This window comes from Hyperolius riggenbachi, chromosome 9 (genome assembly GCF_040937935.1).
Source record: "Hyperolius riggenbachi isolate aHypRig1 chromosome 9, aHypRig1.pri, whole genome shotgun sequence".
Lineage (NCBI taxonomy): Eukaryota > Metazoa > Chordata > Amphibia > Anura > Hyperoliidae > Hyperolius > Hyperolius riggenbachi.
In genome coordinates, this window is record NC_090654.1 from 220,591,040 (window position 1) to 220,613,904 (window position 22,865).

A 22,865-nucleotide genomic window follows, 5' to 3' on the forward strand; every position below is an offset into this window, starting at 1 on the left:
ACTTAAACTGGGGCTACCTGGGTGCACAAAGGTAACATCATTTTGCTATGGGGCTGAATGTTTTCTAGCTACGCCCCTGATCTCTTCTGATCTGTTCTCAGCTTGATGTGATGCAGGCTGAGTGGGAGGGATGTAGTTCTTCCTCTATTGGAATTCAGTTAGCCCTATTAGCAGCATCGGAGTGATATAAATGAGTGTTTTTAAGTTCAGTGGGAGACAATAATATTATTTTCAGCTACTTTTTACTTTGTTAAGCCCACAAGGCGTAAAAGGTCCAACTCTTCTATTCTTCCTTTTGTTTTAATCAGGAACCTTATTATAATAGGTGTTTCTTTTCTTCCAGCAACCATCCTCCTTTGCTCAGGCACGCTACATAATCCAGAATGAAGGCTTAGGCCTGCGAGGCCTGAACAAGGGCTTGACTGCCACTCTGGGACGCCACGGGGTCTTCAACATGGTTTATTTCGGATTTTATTTCAACGTCAAAAATGCCTTTCCTGTTAACAAGGTACCCACTTTTAGTAGCCAAGTCCTTGACTAAAGTTAAGATGAATCCTTTTTCATGTGTGTATATATATATCATCTCCAGCAATGTTTCTAAGCATGTAACCAGTTTTATTCTTGCTTGTAGCAGTGATCTACTGTTTCTCTTTGTTGTGAGGTTGCTTTTGTGCATTTTGGGACAGACATATCAAAACTAGAAAAATTGGAGCACATCTTGTGTAAATCAGATGCAAAACAGCTGTTTAGATAGAGCGACACAACTATAACCACTGCAAGTCCACTCGACATCCGTGTAGTCCATAAAATCAGCAATTTTTATAAACTTATAGGATAACATTGCAAACACAGGGGTACAAACAAACGTAGCTAAAAATAAGGACCTGCAGGGCTCATGAACCTGTTATCCTGGTATCGTGTGTGGCGCTAAGGGTTAACAGGTGGTGCTTCATTGGCGGTAGTAACAGTACTGTGCTGCCTGTGCACAGCAACTTTACCATACTTCGCTCCATCAGGCCCCAGGTGAGTTACTCAGTGATGCCAGGACTCCAAAGTGACTGCTTTCTGATTTTTCTGTTAAAGTACGTGAAAACATGTGGGGCCTTTTTTATGGTACCTGGAAGTGATGGTTTAAAGCTGTAATTTAATGGGCATTAACCACCTTGGCGGTAATGACGAGCTCAGCTTGTCCATTACCGCCGCGGTGCATTGCTCAGCCCCTGGAGGGTCTTTTTGAATACAATTTTCTGTGGGGGGTGTAGCTAGCACTTGGCTAGCTACATCAAGCCCAATCCCCCCCCCCCGGTCGCCGCCAGCCCGCTCTGTCCTCCCCTCCCCCCCCCCGATCGCCGCCGAATACAAACACCCCCCCCCCCAGAGCATGCACCAGCGCAGCCTCGTCATAACCTCCAGGGGTCACTATGGCGGAGTTGCGCATGCCCGATCGTCACCATAGCAACGCCTGAAGCCGGATGGAGAAGTTGCAGCTCTCACGGGATCGTGGGCAGGTAAATATCGGCGGTGACGATCGGAGGGGGGGGGGCAGTGCCGGGGGACTTGGGGGGGGGGGGGGGGGGAGAAGTGTAGTGCTAGCTACAGTAACTTAAACACATTTAAAAAAAAAAAAAAAGCCACCTGCGGCCTCATTGCCGCAATAAATGTAACGCCAGGGTGGTTAAGGCTCTCATCAGTTAAATTGCCAAATATTACACTTTCAAATTAGGGGGGACACCTGAAGTATGTCACATCTCCAATTGAGATTCTGAAATGTGTCACAGGTGGTGACATCTTTAGTCCTGTCAGGTGCACTCTGTGGAATATTTGGCACTGATCATTTCAAAGCAACTGAAAATAATGCCTGGTCTCCCGGCATGCTTTGGGAGGAGAAAACCATATAGCAAAACAGCCTTGGCTTAGCATCACTTGGAGGCTAAATAACACTATACAGCAATATATAGATATGAGAAGGTTTTCTGATGCAGAAACCGAAAAAAGCACTGTAAAAGTGAGTATCCTGAATACTTTACTGCACTCTACAATATGTCATTATAGTGCCTTTATACATCACACTAGTTGTCAAATGAAACATGCAAAAGATACTTATGCTGCAAAAAGGTTTTAAATGTGGAATAGTTACTACAGCAATCGTTTCAGTTAGTACATGTAAAAAGGTGCCCAGTAAAAAGATAACTGCTACTTAAAGAGGAACTGCAGTGAAAATAATGTAATGAAAAAAAAAGTGCTTAATTTTTTACAATTATTATTTATAAAGGATTTAGTCAGTGTTTGCCCATTGTAAAATCTTCCCTCTCTCTAATTTACATTGTGAAATGTATCACACGGCGACATCTTTACTGCTGGCATGTGATGTCTGTGGAAAGAGATGCTGCTTTTTTGGCAGTTGGAAACAGATGTTATTTCCCACAATGCAACAAGGCTCCCACAGTGGGATGTCGGTACCTAGGTGCTGATATCACAGTGTGGGAGTGGTTTCGCCACAATATCAGCCATACAGAGCCCCCTGATGATCTGGGCTAAATAAAAAATCTTTTGTAAATTACAAAGATTTTGTCATTGAGGTAAGCCACCTTGTTTGCCTATTAGTTTTTAAGCTTTTTTTAGACGCTTTTACTCATCTAGGGTGCCTCTTTCCCCCAATTGTGCCCTGATGATCTATTTGAGAAAATATAAATAGTTCTTGTTGGAAAGGGGGTATCAGCTACTGATTGGAATGACGCTCAATTCTTGGTTACAGTTCCTCTTTAACCACTTAATGACAAGCTGACTTATAAAAACGTCCTGCTCGAGCCTCTTAATGGCTCCAGGACGTGCTCGTGCGCATGAAAATAGTGAAAAAAAACACCAAAGAAAAAATACACCTGTATTTCCAAATACTATATTGTCACCATACTTTTTACTAGGGACATAATTAAAATCTTGTGATAACCAGAACAAATAGGCAGATAAAATGTGTGGGTTTTATGAACAGTAGAAGTGTTTATATTAAAACTATATGTGATGAAATTGGAGAAATAGTGTATTTTTTCATTTTTTTCCTTGTTTTTCCCTTTAAAATGCGTAGAAAATAAAGTAAGTGCTGAAAACAAATATAAAACCCAAAAAGCCCAATTGGTGGTGAAATAAACAAGATATACCGTATATTCTGGCGTATAAGACGACTGGGCGTATAAGACGACCCCCAACTTTTCCAGTTAAAATATAGAGTTTGAGATATACTCGCCATATTAGACTACCCCTCTGCAAAACATTGCTCCTCCATCCTCAAAATGGTGAAGAACATAGCACTGGGATAACAAGTCATCCAGGGGAGGGAAAAGAGATTGGGCTGTACTTTTGAAAGAACTGGGTGTCAGTATTTGTGCCAGGCAGAGCTTTAAATTACATACCGGGTACAGCAGTCTTGGTGGAAAGGTCCTCTCTCTGGGTCCCACTATGTCCTCCAGCAGCCTTGGCAGTCCTCTCGTGTCCTGGGTCCCCCTATTTCCTCCACTGTCCCCCTGCATCATCCATGCCTGTGTCCCGTGTTTGAAAAATCCGTATCCATTGAAAGCTGCAAACCGGAAAGCATCTTGCGAGCAGCCGCTCGCGTGGGTAGCTGGGCAGCTTCCTGGTTCCGGGTCACCTGACTGGTGATGCGTGCGTAGTCACCAGTCAGGTGACCCGGAACCAGGAAGCTGCCCTGTTACCCACGCGAGCGGCTGCTATCCGGTTTGCAGCTTTTAATGAATACGGATTTTTCAAACACGGGACACAGGCATGGATGATGCAGGGGGACAGTGGAGGAAATAGGGGGACCCAGGACACGAGAGGACCGCCAAGGCTGCTGGCTGCACCCGGTACGTAATTTAAAGCTCTGCCTGGAACAAATACTGACACCCCGCAACTGACACCCGGCGTATAAGACGACCCCCCACTTTGCAGAATATTTTCAGGGGTTAAAAAGTCGTCTTATACGCCGGAATATACGGTAGATCATTTCATTGTGATTAGTATTGATTAAGCTATTGGCAAATGAAAGGGATGAGCACTGAAAGGTGAAAATCGCTCTTGTCCGTTAGGGTAAAACCCCCTTTGAAGTGAAGTGGTTAAATATGATCGTAAAATATTAGTAATCTTTACCGATATTTTACTATGACCTAACCTAATCTTACCCTCACACAGAATTCCCTGCCTGCCTAACCCTAGGACCTTTCCCCCTGGGGTGCCTAACCTTGACCCCTAAGGACAGGGTGACAGTTTTAGAACAAACATTATACAAAAATGCTTCTAAACTCACTGCGAGCTGCCTGCCAGTCTACGGAAATGGAAAGGAGGAAACAAGCTGGAGAAACCTACCCAGTTGGCTTAGGGCCCGTTTCCACTAGGAGCGGTGTGATGCGGCTACATAGCCACATCGCACCACGGGTGACCTGAAACACATGCACAGCAATGGAAGAGTTTCCACTGCGTGCATGTTGTGCGGAGCGGTGCAGAGCAATCCGAGAATCTGCAGCATGCTGCAGATTCTCGCACGGCCGCATCCACCCGCAGCCACGTCTCATCACTTCCGCATCAGGAGATGCGGAAGTTATGCGGGCGCCGGCGGAAGTGATGCGATGCGGCTAGGTTTCTGCATTCGCATCACTTAGTAGTGGACACGGGCCCTTAGCCTTTGCTACCAAAGTGAATATAGCTTTTGGTGCCAATTCTGTGCAGACAGCGTATCTGCTGCATCAAATCTGGGTATTAACAATTGTTGGTGATGGTGAATCGTAGCTGTTAACCCGCTGCACTGATTAACATTTGGAGGAACTACTTAGTGATAGTGTGAGTGACAAGTCTTGTTTTTCCTCTTTTCACTATTTGGCCACATTAGCATTTGAAATATGCTATGTGAATTCTGCTGACAATGAAATGCATAGTTACATTTTGCTTATCACCTGTAACAGAGGTTGATACGGAAGTAAATTGACTGTTTGCAGCTGAAACATTTCAAGAACATTTAATCCCAGGGACAATATTTTCCTTGTTGAGTTAGCAGGAAGTAGTCGCCCTGCATTGTTGGTAATTCTGGCTACTGTTGCTTCAGAGACATACAGCAAGAGAAAGCTGTGGTTTCGGACAGCCGTAAATGATTGTACCTGCCACAATAATGAACTGGCCTAATTAACTGGACTAACTACTTTTAGATAACGCAGGTTTCCTATCGTGACACTAGCTGTTCATTGTAAAACTTTCACAGAACTCCCGAGAAGGAATATTTTGCCTTCAACTATGTAAAATATGCCGTGTTTGGATTTAGCTGTGCCTTACTTAGCCTTTGAGTTGATGTGGGCTGTTTGTGTTGAGGTTAGATAGTTCCAACATATTAGATTTCAGTGTGAGATATGTGCTATTGAGTTGAAGGGATGTTCGTACAATGAGGGTTACATGATGTGCTGGGTCAGCAGTTCAAATGTATTATCGTGCAGCTGCAAACCTTTCATAAAGAGGACCTTTCAACTATGTGTCTTCTTGGGGACAAGACATTATTTTTTATAGTGCCAATAAGTGTTTGTAGAAATGTATAATTTATTAACCACTTAAGGACCCACCCTTTACCCCCCCTTAAGGACCAGCGCTGTTTGTTGGGATCAGTGCTGGGTGGGCTCTGCAGCCCCCAGCACAGATCAGCGGGCACGCAGAGCGATCAGATCGCCCCCCTTTTTTCCCCCTATGGGGATGATGTGCAGGGGGGGGGGTCTGATCGCTCCGGTCTGCAGGCATGTTGCGGGGGGGGGCACCTCAAAGCCCCCCTCCGCGGCGAAATTCCCCCCCTCCCTCTCCTACCTGTCATGCCCAGTGATCCGGGCTGCACAGGACGCTATCCGTCCTGTGCAGCCAGTGACAGGACGTCCCCTGTCACATGGCGGCGATCCCCGGCTGCTGATTGGCCGGGGATCGCCGATCTGCCTTACGGCGCTGCTGCGCAGCAGCGCCATACAATGTAAACAAAGCGGATTATTTCCGCTTGTGTTTGCATTTAGCCTGCGAGCCACCATCGGCGGCCCGCAGGCTATTCACGGAGCCCCCCGCCGTGAATTGACAGGAAGCAGCCGCTCGCGCGAGCGGCTGCTTCCTAATTAATTATTAGCCTGCAGCTGCCACTTTGCCGACGCACGGTTTAAGCGTGCGGTCGGCAAGTGGTTAATGCATGTAGTCACTTTACCTCTATAGTAAATCCATAGTTGAGTTTAAGGCTGGATTTCAGGAAAGGCCTCTAAGGCCCAGGCCTTGAGCTGCTGCTGCCCAAAATAGCTGCAGGACATGGAAAAGAGGTTGCTAAATATAGAAGAGAAGTCTGTAGATGGAAAAGCAAGTTTTAAAAAGGAGAACAACATGTGGAAGAAGGGTGATGCTGCTGTCCATTGAAGAGAGGGGCTGCTTTACATGGATGTTGGACACTGTAACGATTGTGGAACTATCTCCGTGGTCAGCGCACAATATGTGTGCTGACACTGCGGAAGTTCTCCACAAGCGTGTAAAACGACAGAACACAGCTTTGGTGCAATGCACCTGTAGAGAGAAAGTGAGCACAGAGACAGAATGTATGTGTGTCCACCAATCTAGTCGCCACCCAGCGACGGTGAACACACAACAGTGGAAACACAATCGCAAGAGTGGTGATTGCTAATATATGTGTGTCCACCAATCTAGTCACCACCCAACGACGGTGAACACACAACAGCGGAAACGAAGTGGGAACACAATCGCAAGAGTGGCGATTGCCAATAGTGACACAAGACCGAGTTAGACAGAGCACAAGTGTAGCAAGAAAGACATAGCAAATAACAATGATCAGAACGTCAAGGAAAATAACAAACGCTAGCTAAACGCGAACTCCACACTCATTCGCAACAGCGAACTCGTTAAAAACACGATCACTGCGCGTTAGGTGCCCAGTGATAAGCGTGCCACCCTAACTAACCAATGTAACTCAAACACGAAATAGAGAACGCGAACGCTTGCCAAATGGTTACCTCACCGAGCCTACAGCAAGCGTTCGTACCAGACAAGACAGGGAGAAGGAGTAGCCAGCAGCAACCGCAGCTCTGGTCTACACTCCCAGACAGAGCACAGAAGGAACCACTGCCACTACCGCTAGAGCGAATGCGATCCAGACAGACAAACAGATGAAGCAACCAGTAGCAACCGCTGCTCTGGCTTGCACCCCTCAGATCTGATGAAGGCGTGGAAGGTCGAAACGCGTAATAACGCCACCAGCACACGTTTACCCCTTGGTGGGTCACCCAGGGTCAGTTTCCACTGGATCCACTCAACCCCCGATGGCCACGGCAGTTTGAGGGATTTCTCACCAAGGAAGGATTTTAAGGCTATTTGCCTCACTACATGTTTGTTTGCATCTTACATCTAGTAAGTGTATTTTAATTTGCGCAATTTGGTTTTAATAAAGCAGTGTAACACTATGGAGCGCTCTTTTCTCTCCACTCTTGACTGTTGTAGAATGCTTCAAGTAGATCTAGGGGGGCATAGTAACTTAATAGTTTTGAAGGAAACCTGAAGTGAACAGAATATGCAAGCTAGAACTGCAGACATTTAAAAATATTGTTCCACAAGTTTAGTTGGCTAGGTCTATTCATATCTCTATATGAATGCCAACATTTGCTTGTGTCCATCTGGAGTTTCCACTTAACACCTTTGGTTATGCTTTTATCAATATCAGCACCACATCCCAATAATGTTTATGAGATGTTACTGCATTATTTTGTATAATTATGTATTTTGTATTAAAAAACAAGTGACACCTGTGCTAACTTAGAAATAAAAAACACATATATAAGTAGATAAATACTACTTCTACTTACATAACAGATGTATTGTGCTATCCATGTAATGATTCCTGTGAATTTTATAAATGAAAAGCAGAACATCCTATTCTAGGCTGTGGCCATCTTGCCAAGCTAATGCTGACATCATATCCTCCCTGACTCTTGTTTCCCCCCTCCCTTCTCTTGCTCATTGTTTATTCATTAGCTGCCCTCCTCCCAGAGTCTTCAGACACTCCCACTGAGGTGTATACTAACAAATGCACTCTTTTTTTTATTTACACATCCAATCACTGAGTCACCTCAGCCTTGCTTGTAAACACAAGTAATCAGAGGGTTTTTTTCTGATAAGCAGCTAGGCAGGGAAATAAATGGAAGAGGAGGAATATATTATAGATAAAAAGAACTCCCAGCATTCAACTCTTTGGCACTGTTTGGCACTAGGGCCAGTGCTCCTAAAGTATTTGATAACTACAAACCATAACAGCAGAAAATGTTTTGAATGCAGGATTAGCATCTTTATCACTTAATACACTCACACCAGCTGCTGTTGAAATTTGATTTTTATGGTGACAATACAGCTTTAAAGCTTAGCTCTGTCCTGTTCGTCTCATCTCTGTATTCAATCTTGATGCGCTTACTTATCCGTCAGAGAAAATATACAGTGAAAGTGGGGGTAGAAGAAATTGTTCTCAGTTCTGGCTCGCTCATCTATTATTAGCGGCATAAAGTAACATAGCTATAGAATTTTCGATGATTGGTTTAGAACCATGGCTCAGCTGAAGGGTTGGGGGCTTATTTCATTAGATTCCTGTTTTCGAGGGTGCCAGGCTCAAGCTGACCAAGCTTACTGTTGGTGGCTTTGTCCACTAGGTTTTAAATATTGGGTGATGTGCTTTTTGCTGCCATCGTTGGATGACCCTTTTTCACAAACCTATATTGTATCTGAAGAAGTACCATAACGTATTTTAGGACAAATTTGTAAAGTGACCTAGGCTCTTCTGGCTGGAACTTGGAGATCATCCCCTCCTTTTTGAATGGTCTTAATTAATAAAGACCACTATATATACATCATGGAGAAGTTTACCTCCTCTCTCCAGATTACTTCTACCTCATTTGATAAGGTCTGGGATCCCTGGTCTCGGTGGGCAGCATTGTACGTTTCATGATGATAGTTATTGCTTTAGCGTTATGCTTAAATTATTAAGTTCCTTTTGAGTTGTGCATGGCATCTCAGGTTTTGACCTTCCAATTATGTTATTTTAAAGGGTTTATTGCATTATTTGTATCCAATCTATACCTGTTCTTTGGTACCATTTTCCCAATTGTTATTTTTTTTCTTTTTTTGTTTTGTTGATACTTATGTATGCAATACCTGCTCAGCTATGCAACATTCTCACTTTATTTGTTCAGGAAATTTATAAGAATTACAAAGTAAAAGCATATATTTTGGACAGGTTCAAATAAAGGCTATAACTTAACAGCATCTGATTACATGCAGTTCCTACAGTATAAATATGTCATAATTACAGTGCCTATGCAATATGCCTTTTATATAATACAGGACAACAAAATGAGCAACACTGCTTCTCATGTTATGGTGTCACAACTCCTCTCCTACTTGCACTTGTAAAAAGAAGGCAAGGAAGATGGATAATAACGTACTAAGCAAGCATTGTTTAGTACAGTCCCATACTCACGGGCTACAATTGTTGCCGCAACCACGTGCCATGTGCATGTTGCAGCGACAGGTCGCCCGTGAGTATGGCGCGCGCGCCCCGAACCGTCGCTCGTCGCTGCTGTCACCAGGCGATTGGCGCGGTCAATCGCCTGCCGACAGTTTTCGCCGCAACTGTCGCTAGTCCGCGAGTGTATGCAGACTAGCGACAGCAACCAATAGGCAGTGCACGGAGTTTCCGGCGGGGGGGGGAGGAACGTCGGCGACAGCTTCCGTCGCACAACTAATCCCTCTTCCGCATTGTGTATGTGGAGGGACCCGGCGATGCGCTCCAGTGTGCTAGCGACTAGCTACATTTGTAGCTCATGAGTATGGGCCATTATTATTGAGTAACCCTGCTTGCGCACCCCAATATTACCGGTGAGATCAATCAATGACTGGGCCAAAAAACCTGATGAAACTACCATCAGAATGCCAATAGTAGAATAATGGTAATATTCCGAACATTACTGATATTAGAACATTACCAATATTTTACCTATCAGCATCACCCGTCACCTAAACTAGCACATGCCTCTTTTAAACGTACACCATTTCAAGACCACGTACAATCAACCCAAGTGTATAATATTTTTATTGGTAATTTTACTTCTATTCTACTGAAGCACTTATCTTCCCTGTGATCTGCTCTGAGCTGCAGGTATACATAAACACACTGAGCAGAGCAGAAGACTTTATTCCTGTCTACTTCAGGTCTTTTCTCACCAAGCCTGGACCTGCTTGTGATGTTTATCTTTCAGGTGAGCTTTTCAATAAACAAGAAGCAGTGTAATAGATAGAAGAGCTGATGTATTGGCCTGTAGAAGCTGCTTCTCTGCACTGGCCATTAAACAGAACTAGCTTTGTGCGATGTGAGTTTTGTGGCTAAACATGATAGCTGAGCAGGGCTGCGTGCATGTGTGGGATAAGACACACACACTGTGAAATATGAGGATAATAGGAGGTAATGAGGCGTTCTATGACTATAGTGCTAATGGAACTCTAAGGAAATGTTTCATGCAATTTGATTTCAAGGTAAGAAATGTTAGTCTGTAGAACAGTCGAAATCATAGACTGGCAGAACGCACAAGTCCTATTTACAGTAATTTCAAGGGAAATTCTATCTTATTCTGTACTGTTTCAAACAACTGAATGGACCGAATCAACCACTTTGTAATGTATACGTTATCATAGGATAAATGCCCTTAAAGTGAACCTGCAGACTCAAAATCTACTCAGCGGCACTGAAAAGGCTTGGTGTTTCTTTAACAGTTTCAAAGCATCAGAACTTTGTTTTTCTTACCCAAGCCTCATTTTTAGCTGCACAGAAGAATACTGCCAGGGCATTTTCCCATGATGCTGTGCAAAGCATGATGGGATTACTGATGTTGTTGTTCTCCTTCTGCTGTTTTGGCGCAAATTTTTTTTTTCTTAATTTGAGATTTGAAGCCTAGCGCGTGCAGCTGGGAGAGGTGATCAGGACACAGGACAGTTGGAACTGTGTCTCATGCTCTGTCACCTCCTTTCAACCAAAAAGATGGCTGCCCCATGAAATCACAAACATCTGCCTGTTCTTTTAAAACAGGGTGGGTAAGAGATTATATTACCTATCTATTTTAATTGACATAACTAATGAAACTTAATGACAGTATGTTTGATAAGGCTGAAGTTTGCCTTTAAAAATAGTATACTTTGGGATTTTAAACTGAGCTTATGATTATATAAATCATGATCAGAGGTCACATTACTTTATTGAAACCTGCTTGACAAAAGGATGTTTTATTCCATGCAGAATGCAAGTATTGTTTCAATGAGTGTCAGGAGGAAATCCACAAGTGTCAGAAGAAACTCTATTCCCTTTGATCTTTTAAGCCTCCCCATTGGTTCTTTAATTAAATGGACTGCTTTACAGACTGACCAGGAGTTTGCCTCTTTGCTATACAATGTCTGTGAAGATCCCTGAGATTACTATTATGCCACATACACTACTGGTACAGTCACTAAATACTGATACCTAATGAAGTGGGTTTGACTGGCAAAATGTGTTATGGTGGCAAAGTGGTTATCACTCTCCCCTTGCAGGGCTGAGTCCCTGGTTCTAATTCCAGTCAGGGCACCATCTGCACAAAGTTTGTATGTTCTCCCTGTGTCTGTGTACATTTTCATCCAGGCACTCCAATTGCTTCCAACATCCATAAACCTACAGATAAGTTATTTAGTTTTCCTCGAAATTGGCTACAATGGACATATGAGTATAGTAGGGATTAGATTGTGAGCTCCTCTGAGGGACAGTAGTGACAATACTATATACTCTGTAAAGCACTGCAGAAGATCTCAGTGCAATAAAACTTCTAAACAATAATTCAACATGCCCCCCAAATATTCCAGTTAATGGTCAGTCTTCTTCAGGAGGTAAGTGGTCATGCTAAAACTCCTATTTTAATTTAAAGCAATTTAATTTTTTATGCCCCACCATACATGTATGCATTAGAGCATGAATGTATGCGACTGGATCCAAAATTGCCATGAAAGATTTTAGTATTTGTCTACCTACACACAATAATGAGGACATGGTGAGGTAGTTAATAATACTCTCGTCGTGGATTTTCTTACCACGTCCCTCAAATTTGGCCTTAGATTATGGTAAGGGCATTAGACAATGACTATAGTAGGGATTAGATTCTGAGCTGGAGATGGGAAGTGGGAAACCAGGCGTTGGCACTGCGGTGTGCTGAAGGAGGGTTGCAACTGTACCACTTCGGGCCGGTTGGTCAGCCAAAAGACCAAGCTTAGCGTGGTCTGACCACAAGGTACAAAGTTATAGTGGAAGACAAAGCAATGAAAGTTGGCACTGCAAGCAATCCGGTTTATTCAATGTAAAAAATGCCATTTCACGACCCCACCACCCATCTCCCACCGACTGCCCACCTGGAGCAGTATGTGCACCTTATGTTTCTTGTAGCACTGGGCAGCAAAGAATGCCCAGATTTGCTGGATTGCTTTTTTACCAGTGTTATCCATCCATATTAAATCAACTTTTAAATATTGGATTTCAGAATACCTTTAACCACTTGAGGACCACAGTGGTAAACCCCCCTAAAGACCAAGCTCATTCTTACTAAAAAGGCCAAGCTGCAGGGCCGCGCACAACACAGCACACAAGTGATTCCCCCTACCCTTTTCTCCCCACCAACCGAGCTCTCTGTTGGTGGGGTCTGATCGCCCCCCAGTTGTTTATTATTTTTTTTAAATAAATATTTATATGTGTGTTTTGTGTGTTTTTTTACTATTTGTCTTTTTTTTTTTTTTACAAACCCCTCCCTCCCCCCAGCTGCCCAATCCTGGCGATCGGCTGTCATAGGCTTCTGCCTATGAGAGCCGATCGCTCTCTTGTCCCCCAGGGGGACAGCCGTGTCACACGGCTGTCCCCAGTACAGTGCTGCTGCTGATCGAAGCTCTGTGCTTAGTAAAAAGACGGCGGTTTCGCCGTCTGACAGTCACCCGAGTGGGAGGCTGAAGGTGGGGCGGAGCTCCGCCCTCCGAGCAGGAGATGTGCGTTAGGTGGTCCTGGGGCTGCCGCCACGCCCAATGGCGTGAGGCGGTCCCACAGAAGATAATGGGCAGCATGGTGGTGTAGTGGTTAGCGCTCTTGCCTTGCATTGCTGAGTCCGGTTCGAATTCCAGCCGGGGCACTATCTGCGCCGAGTTTGTATGTCCCCCCCCCCCGTGTTTGCGTGGGTTTCCCCAGGGCACTCCAGTTTCCTCCCACATCTCAAAAACATAAGTTAATTCGCTTCCCTCTAAATTGGCCCTACACTGTGATATATACGGTACACGACTACACAATACATACATAGACTTATGACTATGGTAGGGATTAGATTGTGAGCCCCTCTAAGGGACAGTTAAGTGACAAGACAATATACTCCGTACAGGGCTGCGGAAGATGTTGGCGCTATATAAATGCTAAATAATAATAATAATGGCTACAGACTAAGATCTCCCTACATACTTTACCGATGTTACAGGAAGCAAAGTGCCCTTCATAGTAATGACTGATGAGCCATACATTTTCTGTCTCGTGTCACTTGTGACATGCCTCTTGTCCTATTGACGTGACTGACGGCTGGCAATAGCCACGTAGTGGTTTTGGATTACTGATGAGTCATGACAGACAGTAAGCAAGCCTTGCAGCTAAAATTTGCTAAATATTCAAAATATGAAAAGCAAAAAAAATAAATAGAGGAAAAACTCTTTTAACGGTAAATGTCAAAAAAGTCTTATTTAACTATAAATGTCAAAAAAGTCAACAAGCATCCTTTGGGGCTTTTTATGAAAGAAGAAAGGTAGGGGGCTTTTGTTTATAGCACTAGATGAAGTTCAAATTCATTTTTATAGTTTTCAACTGAAAAATTCAGGACAGCCTTCAAACAGCATACGCATTATATGGCAGGAAAGGTACTGAAAGACAGAATTAGTCTTAAAGTGAACCCGAACCAAGTAAAATTATTTAAAATAAACACATGATGTACCTGCAAATTAATATTACATACTTACCTCACCGTCAGTTCCTCTCAGAAGCTCACCATTTTCTTCTAACAATGATTTCTTCCTTTTCTGACAAGATTTTGTCAGAACTGAAATATATCAGTTGCTGTCAGTTATATATCAGTTGCTGTCAATGATAACTGAAAGGACAACCGATGTGCAAGGTAGTGTCCATGTTTCCCTAAGGCTCAAGTGGGCAATATTACAGTTTAACAGTGTGCTGACCCGAACGCTGTTACATTGCCATTTATAATATGGAGGAATGACATTTCCATTGATCACAGTGGACACACAGGACACAAGAGAGTAGAAAGAGATTGATGAGTAGACGATGTGGGAGGTAACCATAATGTGCGTATGTTTATTTTGTCTTTTAATTTTCAGTTTCAGTTTTCTTTTAAGTTGATGTGAGTCTCTGGAGCGATGGTCAGTACAATGTGCTCTGACCATGGAAAGACAAATAATGTAGAAAACAGAAGAACATAATTCAGGTACCATCTGCAAAGTGATTTCATCCACTGAAGAACAGCAGAGGACAAGAAGTGCGTATTCACCACAGGATGATGCATAGATTGGTCACCTTTGAGGAGTAGGACTCCAGTAGGTGGATGAAGGGCAGAAAGCAGACTGGCACAACAGCTGTTCTGCATCATAAGGTGCTGGTGCTTGCTCATGTTCACCCTCCTTCCGCTGTCTTACTCACCAAAGATGACCAATCTATGGATCTTGTTATGCCATGTGGTGTTCTTCAGTAAATGCTTTTCGGTGGATGCCTGCACTATGTTATTCTGTTTGCTACAGTTTTTCTAGTGAAAAATAAATACAAGCTGTATTGGTAGCTGCAGGTTCACTGTAGTATGATACTTTGCATATTAATGTATACTAACATGATTTAAACTCAGTGAGTACAGCCAGGCTTGGGTAGTTTGCATTATTGAGTGGTTTGCATTGTTGTTATTTTTTTAATAATTGCTGTAAATGTACTATGTTGTTGTTGGAAAATTCACTCAACTATGGTTAACTAGTTAATCTGCCTGTGGCATGACTCCTTAACCTCCTCTATTATTCCTGTATTTCTGCTTCTCTTGGTCAGTCTCTCAGCTGGCCGCTTAAAGTGGACCTTTAGTCAAAATAACACAATGAATACAATTGCTTATCTATTACAATATCCCCCTAGAAATTATTGTTTGCCCATTGTAAAATCTTCCCTCTCCCTGTATGTAATGTTCTTAACTTAGAGTTCTATGCACAGAGGGAGACTGCTTGGCAGTTGGAAAAAGTCGTTATTACCCACAATGCAACAAGGTTCACAGACAGCAAACTGTCAGGGCCATGGTCATGACATAACACCATGGGAGAGGTTTCTCCACAATATCAGCCGTACAGACCCTCATGATGATCTATTTGAGAAAAGGTAAAGATTTCTTTGGGAAAGGAGGTATCAGCTACCAATTAAAGTGAAGTTTAATCCTTAAAGTTCCTCTTTAAGATCCCAGCTCTCACTTACAAAGCCTTGTACAGTAAGTTATTTCTGTACTTATCTCTTAATACCACTCTGCTCCACTAATAATATTCTCCTCTCCTCCTCTCTACTCACCTCTTCTCATTCTTACATACAAGACTTTTCTTGGATTTCTTCCCTCCGCTGGAACTCCCTTCCACACCTGTTTACTACTCTCCCACCATTACCAACTTTAAGCATCACTTAAAAACTCATATCTTCAGACACATACATAATCTTGTGTAGGACACTCTAATCAGCCACCCACCACCAGACTACCACCTTGTACACAGCTTCTCATTACCTGTTGCTTTTCTCCCATAACCCCTTAGTAAGCTTGATAAGGCAGGGCTCTCTCTTCATGTGTGTGACATTACTGCTGTGCAATGTGGGTACATATTTTCCACTACTATGTACAGTTCAGTAATTGACCTGTTTAGTTTGTCTATCAAAACTAATAGATTGTTTATCAAAACTAATAATGATATTCCTACACCTATCCTCCCCCCCCCCCCCCCTTCCAACCCCACACACACACACACACACACACACACACAACCTCGGTTTGCCGTCACTCATTCCTTTGTCTCTAATTCTTTTAACCTTAGTCCTACTAATCCTAATTTTCCTATACCGTATTCTACCAACTTTAATTCTCCTACCTTTAATATTCCAGGGGAACAGATTACAAATGGAGCATACTGTTTTTTGGCAATGGAACATTGTTATCGTATATAATAAGAACAATTTATATATATAGACTTTAATATTTGGGAGGTTTGTGGCAGAGAATTCCTTGTCATTTGTAGATTTAACTCCAGATTCCTATTTAGCTCCTAAGGCATAAAATGTCAGCATATTTACCATATTAATCAGCTGGTAATCTGGAGTTTACACAATTGTATAGAGGTGAGGAGTTATCCGAGGTCAAACAGAGTTTACAGTCAGCAGTTCACGGAGCTTCCGCCCTCCTAAGAAAGTGGCATGTAGGGTTTGCAGGCAGCTCCGCGGTTCCTGCCAAATCACGCTGCCAATCCAAATGTTGAATAATTAAGCGCAGCTACCAGAAGTTATATGTAAACCTGCTTTTATTAACCATTACCGCCATCCCATTAATAATACTGCCAGCTGAAAGAAAACTTTATTTAAAATATTTTAATAAGTAATCATAACATTGTGCAAGATTCAACCAGAAAACCTCTACAGTAAGTGTTTATGTGGCATTACATTTATGAATGTGTAAGTGAAGTAGTTGTACTTAGTATTTCCGACTAGCAAAAACATTGCAGGTTACATCTGTTGTTGGGAATATAAAGAAGAGTTTAAAGAGACGAAGGTAATGTAAAGCTCTGAGGCTTCCTCCTGCCCCATGAACATGTCCAAGTCCCTCGCTGTCCTCCCACGGTCCACAGTCTGCCGTTCAGCCGCGGTGAGCCCCGGTAACAAGCTCAGTGACGTATGTCGAGATCTACTGCGCATGCGCAGGAGGTCTGCGTGTGCGCAGTAGATCCAGAATGGCATCGATTGAGCCTGTTACCAGGGCTCACTGTGGGAGGACTGCATGGGACGTGTTTATGGGGCGGTAGGAAGCCCTGGGTAAGTATTAGAGCTTTACATTACTTTGTCTCTGAGTCTCTTTAAACCAGTGACCAGAAGGTGGAATATGATTTAGATACTTACCTTAGATGTGGGAAGCCGGTCCAGAGGCTTCCCTGATCCTCCTCAATTTCACTGCTATTAAAAAGGTGCTTATTTAAATAGGTGCTCCAAGTCAGGGGTGTTTCATTTTATGGACACTATACTGTACCCCATTCTGTTAGATACTATACTGTTGACCTGAGGAAGCGGGTAAGGCCTCCGAAATGCGTCGTCATTTGAGTCCATAAATTACATTTTTTTTCATATCCTGTCACTCATCTGAGAGTAAGATTGTTTCATTTTAAACAATTTTTAAATCTTTATCTTCCTGCGGCACCTCCTCTCACTCTTTCCAGTTTTCCCCTAGGTAGGGGTCCCCCTGTGATTTGATATTCAACAGGGTTTTTTCGTTTTTCGTCAACTGGCAACACCTTATAGAAGAATCTTTACACTTCCACGTAGAGTTGGAATTCTCCACATGCTTTCTGTTGGGGTTGCCTTCTAGTAACCCACCTTTCTAGGTATCACTTTTCTCACTCCTTTATCCCAGTGCTATAAATACTACACTATATTGGTATTCCTAGTGTTTTCTGCTTTTTTTTTTCTCCAGGAGCTCATCTGTTGAAGGTCCTCCACATTTACAGTGGCAGTGAAGAAAATTTTCATTGTACTGTACGCTTTACTCTATCGTCACATCGCACTGCTAACGCACGATGACACCTTTCGGTAGCATTGGGTTGTGATCCTATTGCAACACAACATGCGTGCATAGTGTGAAAGGACCCCGAACATTGCTGTGTACATTTGATCTGGCACATTACATCTTCCTGTTCTCAGAGCAATGTTCAGACCTGATGTGTAAACCGGAGATCTCAAATGTGTGAGGATCTGTACACACTGAAAATCACAAGCGCAAATTGCAGTGTGATGCGATTGCGTTTTTTTAATCAAATTTCTACTTGCGATTTTTGTGCGCTTGTGATCTTGCTGAGGCTATATTTTCCTGGTTTCCTGTTTCTAAAAAATGCAATGAAAAATGCATGCAATGCATTTTTCATGCGTTTTTTCAAATGCAGCACTTAAAAAGTGCAGCAGTCACTGCGATTGCGTCTTTCTAAAAACGCATCGCACTAGTGTGTACAGGTCATCACGATTATCATGATTTTTCAAAAGACCTTGTGATTTAAAAAATGCAGCGCAAATGCAGTAGTGTGTACAGGTCCTAACTCTAAGGCCTCTTTCACAGTAGGATGTTGCGGTTTGATGCAACATTAAAGTCGCAATGCACATTACAACGCAATGCCCCAAAAAAGTCGCAACGCAACTTAATGCCCCATTATGGTCGTATACAGTAGAGCATACAGGCAATGAAAAGTATGTTTCCAAGTCATTACTGAGCATGTGCAAACAGTCCAACACAGGTAATAATGTGTATAACGCACTGAATGCAGTACTCTCACTTAACGCACAGCGTTAGTCACCAACGCAACGTGTGCACTGTGAACAGGGCATTGATTTTTCATTGCAGTGAGTTATTCTGCGTTAAATGTTGTTTTAACGTGCGACTTTAACGTCGCACTGTGAAAGAGGCCTAAGGCCTTTTTTGTATGAGCAGCTGAAGTTGGTGAATTCACCACCTGTCAGCTGCTCCCATCCACTGGCCAGGTGCTTGCTAGCGCTCGGCACAGGTGGTGGACAGGTGGCCTCCGTCATGTCGTTGTAGCAGAGTATGGCGGTTATCGTGCTCAGGCGTGACATGAGACTTTCTTTGCTGCTGGGAAATGGCACCTCATGTCCAGGGTGATATGCGCCGCGTTAATGAACGCTGCCATTCGGCTACATTTAATTGTGGCCGGCAGCCGTGGGGCTTAACTGCACGACAAATGAGCAGTTCAACCATCTGTGGAAAACATCATGAAGAGCATTGGTGGTGGAAGTGGTGGGGTAGTTGCAGAGAGGGGGAACCTGTCAGACCTACAGGCAGAAACCACCGTTGTGTGTTGTACATGTATAATATTCTGAAAAAGTAGACCTCAAACCAACAAACGTTGATTCCGGTTATATGTACATGGTTTATTGCTAGCTTTTGAAACATTATTGCGGAACTGCAGATCCAAAATAAATACATTGCATCACTTACCTGGGGCTTCCCCAAGCCCCCAGCAGCCATCCTGTCCCGCGCCGAGTCTCCCCGAGTCTCCGTTCCCCCGCCGCCAGCTAGTTTTGGTTTCGCTGCCGGGCCACTGCACCTGCGCGGCTCTGGCCACGCGTATCCTTTCTTCGCATTCCCCACTACTGCAGAGGGGAAAGGATACGCTTGGCTGGGCTGCGCTGGCCTCGACTTACAAGTCGAGGTACAGACCGGAGCGGCGGCGGGGGAACGGAGACTCATGGAGACTCGGCGCGGGACAGGGCAGCTGCTGGGGGTAGGTAAGTGAAACAATGTATTTATTTCGGTTCTGCAGTTCGGGCCCGTTCAGATCAGAAATGCGGATGGCCATGCGTGCGGAACGCGTGCGGACCGCAACGCGTACGAACGCATGGCCATCCGCGTTTGTGTGCGTTGCGTGGCTGATCCCATCACTGAAAAGTGAATGGGACAGCCACGCGTTTTTGCAAAATCTGCGTGCAGCATGCGTTCCCGGACCGCACAGGTCTGGAACGCATGCAGTGTGAACATTAGACATTGCACTCTATGCAATGTCTGATGTCGTGCGTTTTGGCCACCTGCACGCGTTTCCAAAACGCGGCTGGAAACGCGTGCAGTGTGAACGGGCCCTTCCGCTTTAAAGGACATCGGCGGTGAAAATAAACTGATGAGAGTGTCTATCCTTCTTCTCCTAAAATGACCCTTTTTATATATATTTCACAGTTTTATTTTATATTTAAATTTGCTATTTAATGTTTTACTGTTTCATTGTCTCTGCTCAATGACACATTCATTACAGTATGCCAGAGCTCAAATCTATGAACTATTGATCCTTTTTACGCTTCATATGACTATACTGTACTGTAGTATCTCCATATTTGAAATGACAAGAGTATGTATATTTACTGTAGTGCATTCTGCAGTCTATAGCATTCAGCCTGGGAAAGGAAGTTTAAGCCAATGGGGACCAATAGAAAGGCAGCTGTCTCTCCCTTGGATCCTCAGTCTTGCTGATCTTTCGCCTTATGTAGGGCACATTTGCAGGGAGGGAATGAGACCTCACCTGAAAAAACACAAGTTATTTTGTAATATATCTGTATAAGTACAGAAAAGGCATAGTCTTAAGCAGATGCCCCATGTACAGTATCATGCCATTCCAGCATAAACTGCTTAGCTTTATAGCATAATGAAACTTTCATTAAACATTTGATATGTACAATAGTTAAACAAGCAATTTTATAATTGAATGTGAATTAAAGCTATTTGTCCGCCACCTGTAATTCTATAGAACTCTGAAACTCCGCTTCACTTCAGCAAAACCAGCATTTTTTTCTTTTGAAAGTATACTGGTGCTCTGTGGCCGAAGAGCTTGGAAACACTTTAGATAAGAGTGGCCACGGCCATCTTGCCGCTGGAGGGGGTGGAATTTCAGACCTCTAATGATTTATGGGCGGCGGGTGATTTACTGCTGCTGACACCCATAGATCCATGCAGGGGAGAGATAGAACTTTGCATGGAAAACTTTACACATTCTAAAATAAGTACGCTTTAAAGGATACCAGAGCCCAAATACAGATGAGAAACGGGGGGAGCAGGCATGTATGGTGAGCTGTCCTAATGCTCACCGATCCCCCCGTTCTCCATACTGCCGCCTCCTGTAGCTGCAATTGCCCCGTGGCCCGTCTTCTGGACGGCTGGGTCAGGAGCATTGCGGCTTCCTGGCCGAGCTGCACGCGTGCTATAGCATGCAACCTCTGCCGGCACACGTACATCAGTACGGGAACCCCAATTGCATACTGATGTACGTGTGCCGGCAGAGGTTGCGTGCTATAGCACGCGTGCAGCCCGGCCAGAAAGCAGCAATGCTCCTGACCCGGCCATCCAGAAGACAGGGCCACGGGGCAATTGCAGCTACAGGAGATGGCAGAAAGGAGAATGGGGGGGGGGGAGTGGTGAGCATCAGGACAGCTCACCATACATGCCTGCTCCCCCCGTTTCTCATCTGTGTTTGGGCTCTGGAATCCTTTAAGTATCCAGAGCCCTTAATGACAGTTTCTGCATTAAAACAGCAGTTTGACTATAGCAAGCTCTCACTGTTAACTAACTAGAAGTAGTAGATCTCCTGTGTGGCTGAGAAAACACTACTTAATGCAATTCACAGATAACAAGTTTAGTAGTTCATGATCTATCTGTAAGCAAGCTTAATGTTAAAAAAAAAACAAAAAAAACCTGCCTTTGGTTGGAAAATTATTATTGTTATGTATCTTTTATGTATTTACTAGACCTTAGGCCCGTTACAATAATGAGCGCTAGGCCTCGGGCCACTACCCCCCTCACAACCCGCCCCCGCAGCATTGCCTGCACTGTCAGCATGCCCGCAACACGTACGTGCCTGCGTGACACTACGACAGCTACGTGCATGCATGCTGCAATGCGCGGTCATGGCCCCCGCGCCCGTCCTCCTGTGCTGTCCAAAGTCTGCCTGCATGCTGCACATGCGCGTTGGCCTAAACGCAGGGACACAGGCAGATTATTATAAAGGATACAGCACTGACCTCTTCTGCGGCACTTTATATAGTGCATATAGTCATGTCACTAAAGGTAGCCATACATCTAGCGATGTATAGGCAGATTCGACAAAGAGACAAATTTATCTATAGTTGAATCTGATTAGAGATACATTTATTTTTTGTTGATTCTGCCCATACACTACAGGCCGAATACCGTCTGAGTTCAGCATAAAATCTTCAAGGAATCGGCTGAGTCCTCACCGCCACTGCCTCCAATGTATAATGTTCCCAGTGTGTGCATTTATACCTGTCCTGTAGCAGCCTCCGCGTGGTGTTCGTAATCCTCCATGCGGCTCCCTTGCCGACGTCAGACACTATGCACCAGTAGCGTGCGCATTTATACATTATGGCGGGGGGGGGGGGAATCGCCGCCGTACCCCCGCACACCCGACCAACCAACTTCGGCCTGACATCTTGTGGCATGCGCAATCCACCATGCGACCAGTTTCCATCCCGAAGTTGGTCGCTTTGTCGGTCGGACATGCACTTGGTGGCACCGATTTTCATCTAATTCGATTATAATAATCAAATTGGATGGTCGATCGGCCGCCCAGTCGCCTAATGTATGGCGACTGTCTCTCTGAGCTCACAATCTCAACCCTACCATAGTTAGACATTGTCCAATGTTTCTATTGTAGTCTAAGGCCAAATTTTATGAAAGATAACTTAGCTGTATGTTTTTGGAGTGTGGGAGGAAACCCAGAGAACCTGGAAGGATACCCACACTAACATGTGGAAAACAGTATCTACGTTTTCCAATTTATCTATTCCCACAGAGGCGGGACAAGGTCCTCCAGCACCCAAGGCTGAGACACCAAAGTGCGCCCCTCCATCCCTCCCACCCCAGCCATCACACACTGATTGCTATTAGACTAAGAGGCACCCCAGAGCCCCCAACACCTTAGTCTCTAGTAAT

The 22,865-nt window shown here is 44.1% G+C and overlaps 1 protein-coding gene and 1 long non-coding RNA gene across 2 annotated transcripts in view; one reads left to right on the forward strand and one right to left on the reverse strand.

Moving 5' to 3' along the window:
* The window catches only part of SLC25A21 (solute carrier family 25 member 21), a 485,336-nt gene that overhangs the window by 407,939 nt on the left and 54,532 nt on the right, over positions 1-22,865 (forward strand). Inside the window, exon 8 of the mRNA XM_068251900.1 lies at positions 344-508. Coding sequence (XP_068108001.1) covers positions 344-508 — 165 coding nt within the window. The remainder of the gene's footprint in view (positions 1-343; positions 509-22,865) is intronic.
* The window catches only part of LOC137532964 (uncharacterized), a 58,938-nt gene that overhangs the window by 27,317 nt on the left and 8,756 nt on the right, over positions 1-22,865 (reverse strand). The gene's annotated exons all lie outside the window — the stretch shown is intronic.